The sequence below is a fragment of the Taurulus bubalis genome (assembly GCF_910589615.1).
Source record: "Taurulus bubalis genome assembly, chromosome: 20".
NCBI lineage: Eukaryota > Metazoa > Chordata > Actinopteri > Perciformes > Cottidae > Taurulus > Taurulus bubalis.
The window spans coordinates 17,927,418-17,939,283 of NC_136608.1; the positions used below are offsets into that span (position 1 = coordinate 17,927,418).

The following is an 11,866-nucleotide window of genomic DNA, read 5'->3' on the forward strand; positions in this document are numbered from 1 at the left end:
AAAAGCGTTATTTAAAATTTAAGTATTATTAGTGCTCTTACTTTTCCATGAGTATTTCTACTAAAACGGAATATTTTGAGTGGTATTTGTACTTGTTCTGTAGTATCTGAATACTTCCTCCAGTAAACTGAGTCTGGAGGTTATTAAACGTAGATTATCAGGTTAAAATAAAAACGCTGCAGTGGTTTAATGTAACATATTTATGTTTTATTAAACATGAGTCGTGACACTAAAAGCTTCATATTTAAACAACGTGATCTTAGTTTTTATTCCACATCAAAGTCGTTTCAGGACTTAAATCCTCACAATGTGAACGCTGCAAACAACCAATCAGGACGCGGCAGGAAGTGAAGCAGAGAGAATTCATCTCCAAACGAACCGTTCAGTCATGAAACTCAAAGGAAACAAACAAGTTGGTTCTTTTATTTTCAGTAAACAAAACAAACGAGGACGTTCTGAGCGTTTCACAGAGAACACACGGAGCGTTTCAGGTTTTAACTACAGAGGAGATAAATAACAAGAGGGTCCTTTGTCATCTTCATCCTCCTCTTCCTCTAACAGGGGTGGTGGTCAGGAACCCTCTTCCTGCAGACACAAACAACAACAGTAAATAAAAAAAGAGGTCATAGAAGAGAGAACCGGAGAACAGAACCGGTGAAGAACCGACCTGGGAGCAGCTTTGATGATGTTGTCGACTCTCAGGATCATCTCCGCGGCCTCGGAGGCGCTCAGCAGCACCTGCCGCTTCACCTGGAAGGACTCCGTGATGCCCAGCTCCGCCATGTTGCCCACCACGCCTTCAGACATGTCTGAGGGAACAAACCAACGGGCTCGTCAACGTTGGTCCGAAACGAACAAATCAACCATTTAAAGTCCACTTTATTTAAAATGACGTTAAAATTGAATTATCTGCCTTTCGCAGCAATGTGATGACTTTAAAACATCAGTGACGTAAAGTAGCAGAATGTAAATAATGTAAAGTAGCAGAATGTAAATAATGTAAAGTAGCAGAGCGTAAAAAAGCAGAATATAAAGAACGTAAAGTAGCAGAATATAAAGAGCGTAAAGTAGCAGAACATAAAGTAGCAGAATATAAAGTAGCAGAACGTAAAGTAGCAGAACGTAAAGTAGCAGAACATAAAGTAGCAGAATATAAAGTAGCAGAACGTAAAGTAGCAGAACGTAAAGAACGTAAAGTAGCAGAACATAAAGTAGCAGAACGTAAAGAACGTAAAGTAGCAGAACGTAAAGTAGCAGAACGTAAAGTAGCAGAACGTAAAGTAGCAGAACGTAAAGTAGCAGAACGTAAAGAACGTAAAGTAGCAGAACGTAAAGTAGCAGAACGTAAAGTAGCAGAACGTAAAGAACGTAAAGTAGCAGAACGTAAAGTAGCAGAACGTAAAGAACGTAAAGTAGCAGAACGTAAAGTAGCAGAACGTAAAGAACGTAAAGTAGCAGAACGTAAAGTAGCAGAACGTAAAGAACGTAAAGTAGCAGAACGTAAAGAACGTAAAGTAGCAGAACGTAAAGAACGTAAAGTAGCAGAACGTAAAGTAGCAGAACGTAAAGTAGCAGAACGTAAAGAACGTAAAGTAGCAGAACGTAAAGTAGCAGAACGTAAAGAACGTAAAGTAGCAGAACGTAAAGAACGTAAAGTAGCAGAACGTAAAGTAGCAGAACGTAAAGTAGCAGAACGTAAAGAACGTAAAGTAGCAGAACGTAAAGAACGTAAAGTAGCAGAACGTAAAGAACGTAAAGTAGCAGAACGTAAAGTAGCAGAACGTAAAGAACGTAAAGTAGCAGAACGTAAAGTAGCAGAACGTAAAGAACGTAAAGTAGCAGAACGTAAAGTATCAGAACGTAAAGTAGCAGAACGTAAAGTAGCAGAACGTAAAGTAGCAGAACGTAAAGTAGCAGAACGTAAAGAACGTAAAGTAGCAGAACGTAAAGTATCAGAACGTAAAGTAGCAGAACGTAAAGTAGCAGAACGTAAAGTAGCAGAACGTAAAGAACGTAAAGTAGCAGAACGTAAAGTAGCAGAACGTAAAGAACGTAAAGTAGCAGAACGTAAAGTAGCAGAACGTAAAGAACGTAAAGTATCAGAACGTAAAGTAGCAGAACGTAAAGTAGCAGAACGTAAAGTAGCAGAACGTAAAGTAGCAGAACGTAAAGAACGTAAAGTATCAGAACGTAAAGTATCAGAACGTAAAGTATCAGAACGTAAAGTAGCAGAACGTAAAGTAGCAGAACGTAAAGTAGCAGAACGTAAAGTAGCAGAACGTAAAGAACGTAAAGTAGCAGAACGTAAAGTAGCAGAACGTAAAGAACGTAAAGTAGCAGAACGTAAAGTAGCAGAACGTAAAGAACGTAAAGTAGCAGAACGTAAAGTATCAGAACGTAAAGTAGCAGAACGTAAAGTAGCAGAACGTAAAGTAGCAGAACGTAAAGTAGCAGAACGTAAAGAACGTAAAGTAGCAGAACGTAAAGAACGTAAAGTAGCAGAACGTAAAGTAGCAGAACGTAAAGTAGCAGAACGTAAAGAACGTAAAGTAGCAGAACGTAAAGTAGCAGAACGTAAAGAACGTAAAGTAGCAGAACGTAAAGTAGCAGAACGTAAAGTAGCAGAACGTAAAGAACGTAAAGTAGCAGAACGTAAAGTAGCAGAACGTAAAGTAGCAGAACGTAAAGAACGTAAAGTAGCAGAACGTAAAGTAGCAGAACGTAAAGTAGCAGAACGTAAAGAACGTAAAGTAGCAGAACGTAAAGTAGCAGAACGTAAAGAACGTAAAGTAGCAGAACGTAAAGAACGTAAAGTAGCAGAACGTAAAGCAGCAGAACGTAAAGTAGCAGAACGTAAAGCAGCAGAACGTAAAGAACGTAAAGTAGCAGAACGTAAAGTAGCAGAACGTAAAGTAGCAGAACGTAAAGAACGTAAAGTAGCAGAACGTAAAGTAGCAGAACGTAAAGCAGCAGAACGTAAAGAACGTAAAGTAGCAGAACGTAAAGTAGCAGAACGTAAAGAACGTAAAGTAGCAGAACGTAAAGAACGTAAAGTAGCAAAATATAAAGTAAAGTGAACGATTTGGGAAAATAATCTAATTGCGATTTTTCCTCCTCCAATATTGCAATTGTGATTTAATATACGTTTTTATTTTATCTTCTCTTTTCCCCAACAAAACATCATGAATGATTTAAATATGACCAACACAATATTAGATACATTTAGTGTCAAATGTTCTTTCCCATTGGCTGGGCCTATTTGTTAGAATTAAACAAAGAGTGGGAGGAAATATGAATTTATTTAATCCCATCCACTTTCCACAACTCAACATAATTTATATATTTAGCTTCCTGATTACTGATCAACACATCTCTCTCGCTATTTTGCGCGCGCGCGCACACACACACACACACACACACACACACACACACACACACACACACACAATAATTCACCAATGGCAAGATGTAATCCGTGCCCAAAACACTGGAGCCTCGCCCCTCCACTGCGCCGTGCAGCCAGCACCATGTCTGACGCGTTGTCTGTTGTGACGCAGACGTGTTTCTCCTCGTTGAGATCCGAGCTCCGAGGTTGAAACCTCCGTCAATAAAATGGACTGTCAGACTCTGGTAAGGCTCAGCTGTGCGGCTTGACCACAGATCAGTAGTGGTAGCAAAACAGTTCACCGTTTTAAGCTCCGTGGCGACTTTCTCTTTGCACGTTCTGTACAGCTCCGGTATGGCAGTCTGACTGAAATGTGTACGGTGGTATCCTGTACCGTTTATAAGCGTTTTGATCAATGCCATGGACCCAGGCTTGGTCACCGGGCTGAGAGGCATCATATCTTTGGCTATGAACTCGGTTATTGCCCGAGTGATTTCCCCGTGTCGTTGTGAATTACGTTCATATGGATTGACGCTTTCAAACATTTCGGTCAGTGATCCCTGTCTTGAGGTATTTGGCTTGTCTGGCGCACTGGTGCTCTGCATCTTGGCCACACAACTGTCATACGCTGATTTGTGGTGTTTTGTTAAGTGCTGGAACAAGTTTGTAGTGTTACCCTGTGAAGTCGCAGCAGGAGCGGCATGCTCTGCACGTCACCGGACGCTGCGCAGCATCTTCTTGTTTGAAACCAGAACAGCACGTCGGTGGTGTGGAACCACCGACGTGCTGTTCCTCTTCCAGACTAAAGTCTCAGCTGTGTCAGTTTCTGACTGCTCCGTGGAGCCAGGGGCCATTGCGCAACAGGTTAACGGGCCGCATGAAAAGTTGATGCAGTCGAGTTCTCCGCTCTTTACAACGTCACGTGATGACGTTGTAATCGCGCACATTGCGGTGAGAAAATCTCGTTTTATCAAATCGCGATATTATCGCAAATGCAATTAATCGTTCAGCCCTAGCGTAAAGTATCAGAACGTAAAGTAGCAGAGCGTTTTCGTGAGGCGTTCAGGTGTCGACGGTTCAGTGCGATAACTCACTCAGTCCATAGCTGGTCTTGTTCTCCTGGTGTGCAGCTCTGAGTTGAGCCACCAGGTCGGCGCTGTCGTAGCCGGCGTTGTCGGCAATGATGGTCGGCAGCTGGAGGAGAGGAAGAAAGAAATAGTTTAAGACCCGTGAGAACGTTTGAAAAACCTTTTTAAAAAGCAACCAACTAGAAGAACGGGAGGAATGCAATCTTTGACGTCACATGACCCGTGAAGCAGGAAGTAGACGTACCATCCTCAGAGCCTTGGCGAACGACTCCATGGCGACCGCCTCCTTTCCTGGCGTCCGATTGGCCAGATCAGTCACCACCTTGGCCATCAGCATCTCGGAGCAGCCTGACGGAGACGAGGCGTTCAGGGTCACACGTTACGCATCACCCCCATACCCACTGTGTGTGTGTGTGTGTGTGTGTGTGTGTACCTCCTCCGTAGACGGTGCGCGGCTCCTTCACAGTCTGAGACAGAACACACAGAGCGTCGTGCAGCGAGCGCTCCGCCTCGTCCAGAATCTGCTGAGTCGCTCCTCGCAGGACGACGGTGCAGGCCTCACCTGAGGGGAGGGGTCAGAGGTCAAACCCAGAGCCCCATACGGGGCGCAGGACGACGCGGACACGCAACGGATGATACAACTGTTGTGGTATTGATGCTAGTTGATCCTTATTGTTTATTTAAAGCAGCTGGCAGCAGACGTTACTAGCTCTCCTCCTGCTGGTTCTCCATTAGCGGTGCTGCTAACGTTACTAGCTCTCCTCCTGCTGGTTCTCCATTAGCGGTGCTGCAAACGTTACTAGCTCTCCTCCTGTTGGTTCTCCGTTAGCAGTGCTGCTAACGTTACTAGCTCTCCTCCTGCTGGTTCTCCATTAGCGGTGCTGCTAACGTTACTAGCTCTCCTCCTGCTGGTTCTCCATTAGCGGTGCTGCTAACGTTACTAGCTCTCCTCCTGCTGGTTCTCCGTTAGCGGTGCTGCTAACGTTACTAGCTCTCCTCCTGTTGGTTCTCCGTTAGCAGTGCTGCTAACGTTACTAGCTCTCCTCCTTTTGGTTCTCCGTTAGCAGTGCTGCTAACGTTAGTAGCTCTCCTCCTGCTGGTTCTCCATTAGCGGTGCTGCTAACGTTACTAGCTCTCCTCCTGCTGGTTCTCCGTTAGCGGTGCTGCTAACGTTACTAGCTCTCCTCCTGCTGGTTCTCCGTTAGCGGTGCTGCTAACGTTACTAGCTCTCCTCCTGTTGGTTCTCCGTTAGCAGTGCTGCTAACGTTACTAGCTCTCCTCCTGTTGGTTCTCCGTTAGCAGTGCTGCTAACGTTACTAGCTCTCCTCCTGCTGGTTCTCCATTAGCGGTGCTGCTAACGTTACTAGCTCTCCTCCTGCTGGTTCTCCGTTAGCGGTGCTGCTAACGTTACTAGCTCTCCTCCTGCTGGTTCTCCGTTAGCGGTGCTGCTAACGTTACTAGCTCTCCTCCTGTTGGTTCTCCGTTAGCAGTGCTGCTAACGTTACTAGCTCTCCTCCTGTTGGTTCTCCGTTAGCAGTGCTGCTAACGTTACTAGCTCTCCTCCTGTTGGTTCTCCGTTAGCGGTCTACTGGATACTGGAGGAGAACCTTGATTTACTGTGACTGTTCACATTGAACTGTGAGGCGGGTCAGAACTGACCAGGATCAATAACGGGGTGGGTGTGTGTGTGTGTGTGTGTGTGTGTGTGTGTGCGCGCGTACCCATGGCGACCCCAGAGAAGTGGAGGAGTGTGTCCTCTCCGATCATCACCTCCTCGATCAGCTTGCAGTGACCCAGCTTCACCATCTCTGGATGGTCGAAGGTGGAGCTGATCTCTCCTCCTGGGGACAGTTCAAGAGCCCGGCGTCAGTTTAAACGCTGTGTGTGTGTGTGTGTGTGTGTGTGTGTGTTGTGTGTCTGTGTGCGTACCAGTGACCAGAGCGAGGCGCTCCACTCCGGCGAAGTCGGCGTGCTCGATGGCCATGACGCCGGCCTGAGCAAACAGCTGCTCCGGGTAGTTGTAGATCAGCTGTCTGTGAAGGAGACGCGATGACATCATCGATTATGACGAGTTAAAAACATGCAACACACACGCTACTGTGCATGTGTGTCCATGTACCTGTTGATGAAGCAGTTGATTCCGTGTTTCAGGATCCGGTCGACCTTCTCCTTCATCTTCTCTTTCTCCGCCATTTCAATCTCTGCGACCTTCGCTGTCGAGTCGACGCGAACCCGAGAGCCAAAGATCTGAGACACACACACACACACACACACACACACACACACACACACACACACACACACACACACACACACACACACACACACACACACACACACACACACACACACACACACACACAATAAGAACCGAGCATGCATAGAATCACAGGTGTTTGACGCATTTAAAATCTCAACAAACTTTAATTTTTTTACAGCATTGTGGCCCAATGTAGTGTGTGTCTGTCTCTGTGTGCGTCTGTACCTTGATCTTGTCGGTGTCCATCCCCGTGTTGGCGATGAGGATCTTCACGTTCTCGAGTCTCTTCGGTTGGTTCACTCCGATCTTCTTGTCGAGCAGGAAACCTGCAGACGAAGCAGAGGGCACGTTAACGTCACCGCAGCCAATCAGAGCCCTCCTGAAGGCCACGCGGCCAATCAGAGCCCTCCTGAAGGCCACGCGGCCAATCAGAGCCCTCCTGAAGGCCACGCGGCCAATCAGAGCCCTCCTGAAGGCCACGCGGCCAATCAGAGCCCTCCTGAAGGCCACGCGGCCAATCAGAGCCCTCCTGAAGGCCACGCGGCCAATCAGAGCCCTCCTGAAGGCCACGCGGCCAATCAGAGCCCTCCTTCCCCTCACCTTCGTCCAGGTAGGAGTCGGTGAGGCTGCCGCCCAGCTTCTTGATGATGTGGATGGCCTCCAGGTTGCCGGAGCCCTTCAGCCTCATGACGGCGTCCACGGCCAGCTGGGAGAAGTGCGCCTTGTGGTGCGTGAGCAGCTTGGAGGACAGCGTGGTGCGGGCGATGTTCAGCAGGTCCTCCAGGAAGCGGGCCGGGTCGTTGCTGCGAGGAGAGAGCACAGCGCCACCGCAAAGTATTAACCACGAAACAGCTGCAGCGAAGGACTTCCACAATAAAAGAGCCATCACTTCAACATCGGGTCTTTTTAATCTGAACGATGGTTTTCATCTCTGCTGTAAAAACAAACCGTCGGAATATTCGTTCATAATAAAATGTTTAAATGCCGATTTTATTATTGCTTCACTGTTTTTCCTCCAATTTATTGATGGATTTAATTTACAAATATAGTTCAAATCTTGTCTTCTTTATAAAATCAACCTTAATTATTTAGTGAGAAACTAGTAAAAAGTATTTTCTATTAAATTATTGGATATTTTCTTCCGTCTGAAACGTTAAAGCCAAAATAAATCAGATGATTCTCAGACGGTCGATTTTATTTTATTTTTAATTTCTGAATGAGAGGTTTAGTTTTTGTCGAGTCGTAATATTCGGCTTGTTTTATAGATTATGAGTGATTGATTATAAATCTATGTGTTAATGACAAAAACTAGAGATTCAAAGAATAAAGAAAAGTTTGAAACACTTCATATTAGTTAAAATCTGAATTTAAAGCAACAAAAGAAGAGCACATTGTGTAAATGTCTCTGTTCGGTGAGATCAATAACCCGATCGGCCCCGCCCACCTGTGGTCCACGGCCGCCTCCCTCAGGGCGTCCCGGGCCGTCTGCGTCGCTTTCCTCCAGCCGGCGATGATGGTCTGCGGGTGGATCTTCTTGGCGATCAGCAGCTCTGCTTCCTGTTCACAGAGCGGCGGTGAGTCACGTGACGACAACGGTAAAAACAAACACGGAGAACTTTGATCATTTTACCCGCAGCAGCTCGGCGGCGAGCACCGTGACCGAGGTCGTCCCGTCGCCGACCTCGTCGTCCTGGACCTTCGACATGTCTGCAGACAGGACGGGAATCATCATCATCATCCTATTCAATGTTAATACACATTCTGACCAAACGTTTAGTGAAATCTGGGTGTAACCAGTAAAAAGTGAGTAAATGTAGTAAACTAACTTGTTTAAACTAACAATGAGAACACAAAGCATACAGTAAACCTTAAATGAGACAATAGTTTGATTAAAAGAATAAACATTTATATAGATGCCTGTATGTATGCCTGCTTATATTTTGAGTCTCTTTTAAAAGCATATTCATTATTTCAAACTCAGCGTAAATGAACGACATGAACACATGAATATAACACATTTACTAAACTTTTTTTTTAAAAATTTTTCAAGGACTTTTTCAGGTTTTCCATGAGCGTAAGGACCCTGAAAAATATTGTACTTTGAAGCTTCACGACAACCTTTACGTATTTAAAAGTTATTCGATAATTTATCAACATTTTCACACATTCCGTTGTTGCAAAACACGAAAAATATGGAGAAATTATACAAAAATGGTAGTATTTTAAATAGAAAAATTGTGCAGGAAAGTTCAAAACGTCACAATTGGTCAACTGGTCCAGCGCGTGTTGGACCAGTTGAACCAGTTGAACCGGGCTGACCAGCAGACGCTCTGCAGCTTCACTCACCAACCAGAACCTTGGCGGCCGGGTTGTCGACCCCGATGGACTTCAGGATGGTCGCTCCGTCATTGGTCACCGTCACCAAGCCGCCTTTCCCTCCACCGAGCAGGATCTTGTCCTGGAGGCAGAATACATAAACATATTACACATAAATATAGCATGCAACTTAGCGTCAAGTTTCCCATTAAAGATTTGTGACTTTTCTATTACTTTGATCTCATTACGTTTATTGTTGTGCACCAAAAAACTAAACAAAAAAAGGAATTTACGGCCGTTTCTTTTATATTTTTCTACAGTTCATTAATGCTCTAAAGTAACAAACGTGTGAAATGAAAACAATAATCATATCTCTCGTGATGACAGGACCCACCATTCCCTTCGGGCCCAGAGTGCTCTTCACCAGATCCCCGATGGCGATCGCGCCGATGAAGGACGACTGAGGAGAGAAAACATGGATGTTCGTCTTCCTCTTCAAGCTATGAAGTAATGAATGAGCGGAGAGCAAGATCAAACAAAACAAACTCACCATGCGGGCCGTCTCAGCTTTTTCTTCATCCGCTCCTTGACGGAAGATGTTCATCGGTGCCATTGATAAGGACGCCTGCAACCAACCGATCAATCAATAACGTCACACACACACTAAAACATAACGCTCACCTCCAGAGGAGCGACGCTGGAATAAATCATTAATAACTCATCTGCTGCCTTAAAGCTTTCACCCTGAAACCTTTACACTTATGTGACATTCATATTATTATTATTGACACTTTTCTTTTTCAGCTTTATAATCATATTAAACTGAATATTTTAGTTTTCTGTGATGTTAAAAAAAAACAACATTTACAGAGAATTTGGGGAACTGAGTTGGACATTTTTGACTACTTCTGACATTTTATAGACGAACAAACAGCAGGCAGAGTAATCGATATTAAATAGTCGTTAGTTGCAGCCTTAATGTATATTTTACTACGTTATGCTTCCCTCAGGACAGACAGAACCGTCTACTGTAGAAACAGACATGCTGCTGTAGGCCGAGACTGCTGGCGGCCATCTTGGGATACACTGAGCGCCTCTCCTCTCGCTCCTCTTGTATGAATTCATGTCCCATCAATGCACATTAATAACTCGACTTCTTCCTCAGAGTCTGTGTGCTTTCTCTCCTTACAGGTTCCATCTGGACCTGCTCCTATCTGATCCGGTTCCATCTGGACCTGCTCCTATCTGATCCGGTTCCATCTGGACCTGCTCCTATCTGATCCGGTTCCATCTGGACCTGGTCCTGCCTGACACCTCCTGCTATTATCATCATCATTATTAGTTGCTTTGCAAATACCAAACCTGCTTTCATTATAATTGTTGGTAGCTGGATCTTTTCCATCACGATAATACTCATGAATAATTCATATGAGTCATATGCGTTGAATGCTGTAACTCTGTTCTTATTTATTGTATTTTTCAGCTTTAACGTAGTTTTGGGGGAGTTGTTCCTGTGTGAGGGTCAAAGGTCAGAGGATGACGTATGTATACAGATTGTAAAGCCCTCCGAGGAAAATGTGTTAATTATAATTAAGGTGACGCAAAAATAAATTGATAAAGGAACGCGATTTAGGCGTTGTCACTATCTATTCCTAGCGCCCCTGAACGCAGCATCCCCCCCTTCATCCAGAACCCGCTAGAAGCTTCCAGCCACAAAGACCGACGAGCTAACCGGAAGCTAACGGGCTCACGCGAGAATAACAAGAACCCGAAGTCTTTACGAACAGAACCCTCCGGCAGAACCTTAGAGGTTCTACTGTCTGAGACGAACCCGACGGGTTATCCGCGTGATATAAATCCGCTGTGACGCAGTTTAGCTCGGCCGTTAGCGGCGGACCGCATCCACGTGCTCGCTCCCCGGTGTGGCCGCGCGAGCCAACAGGAAGCTAAACGGGCTCTTAGCACGCGACGCAGACGGTCTAGTAAAGTTATGAATGTCCTCTGCGGGAGTTCATCCGCTCATAAAGCAGAGGAACTGTCCTGTGCACCGCTTCTGCCGGGTTAAAAGAGAAAATTCATGTAAAAACTCACCATGATGTCTGTGACTCGGGGATGAAGCCGTGCGCGCACACAAGAAGAAGAGCTGGGGCGGGGCGGTGGCGTCGTGACGTAATGACGTCGTGACGTAAAAACGTAATGCTGCGTTCAACACGCTGCTGCCGTCTGCGCAGATTGTCTTTCGGTCCTTTTATGAACTACGTCAAGAAAATAGGGGAATAGTCATTTAATTCTTTTTGAATTAAACACAAATGTCTAAATAATTATTTATAATAAATTTGCTCTACATACATTTGTAAATGTAATATTTATTTTGTGTATATTTACATATATATAATATATACTATTGTTATTTCTCGCTCGGTTGTTTCATGTTTCTGAAATGTCTTCTCTGGAATATGACGTGGACTGTTTTGATTGTGCCTTAAAAGGAAACACAAAATAATGTATTATTATTTTATTAGAGATGTAAAACAAATTCTAATATATTTAATTGTATTGCAAATGTTATTAAACGAGTCGGTGCAGTGCATGATGTTTGATTTAAATTGTGTTTTGTGCCAAACAATAGTGCAGGATGTGATCAAAAGCTCCAGAAAGGACTGTATATGTATGCATGTTTTTCTTATTAATAGAAAGCAAGCAAATACAATTCAGTAGATTTATTTGCATTTTGACAGAAACATATTTAACGACAAGATGAAAACTTAGAACACTTTTACTTCAGTAAGGTTTTGAATACGGGACTATTTTCACAGT

The 11,866-nt window shown here is 44.5% G+C and overlaps 1 protein-coding gene across 1 annotated transcript; it reads right to left on the minus strand.

Annotated features, from left to right (window-relative positions):
• Window positions 1-401: 401 nt before the first annotated feature.
• On the minus strand, window positions 402-11,196 carry cct2 (chaperonin containing TCP1, subunit 2 (beta)). The gene is made up of 16 exons (XM_079235737.1): window positions 11,141-11,196; window positions 9,600-9,674; window positions 9,444-9,509; window positions 9,080-9,191; window positions 8,364-8,440; window positions 8,178-8,290; window positions 7,334-7,536; window positions 6,959-7,059; window positions 6,593-6,720; window positions 6,403-6,506; window positions 6,195-6,314; window positions 4,907-5,035; window positions 4,718-4,821; window positions 4,480-4,579; window positions 668-809; window positions 402-585 (listed from the first exon to the last, which is right to left on the minus strand). Exons 1-16 carry the CDS (start codon window positions 11,141-11,143, stop codon window positions 555-557), a joined length of 1,608 nt encoding a protein of 535 aa, XP_079091863.1. The 5' UTR covers window positions 11,144-11,196; the 3' UTR covers window positions 402-554.
• Window positions 11,197-11,866: the final 670 nt, after the last annotated feature.

What these genes read in the sequence shown, in the direction of transcription:
- cct2 (XM_079235737.1), bottom strand. An exon ending in GGCCGCCAAGGTTCTGGTTG is followed by an intron (nt 8,441 to 9,079) that starts GTGAGTGAAGCT and finishes TCCTGTCTGCAG; the next exon opens with ACATGTCGAAGGTCCAGGAC. An exon ending in GAGGCGGCCGTGGACCACAG is followed by an intron (nt 7,537 to 8,177) that starts GTGGGCGGGGCC and finishes CTCTCCTCGCAG; the next exon opens with CAACGACCCGGCCCGCTTCC.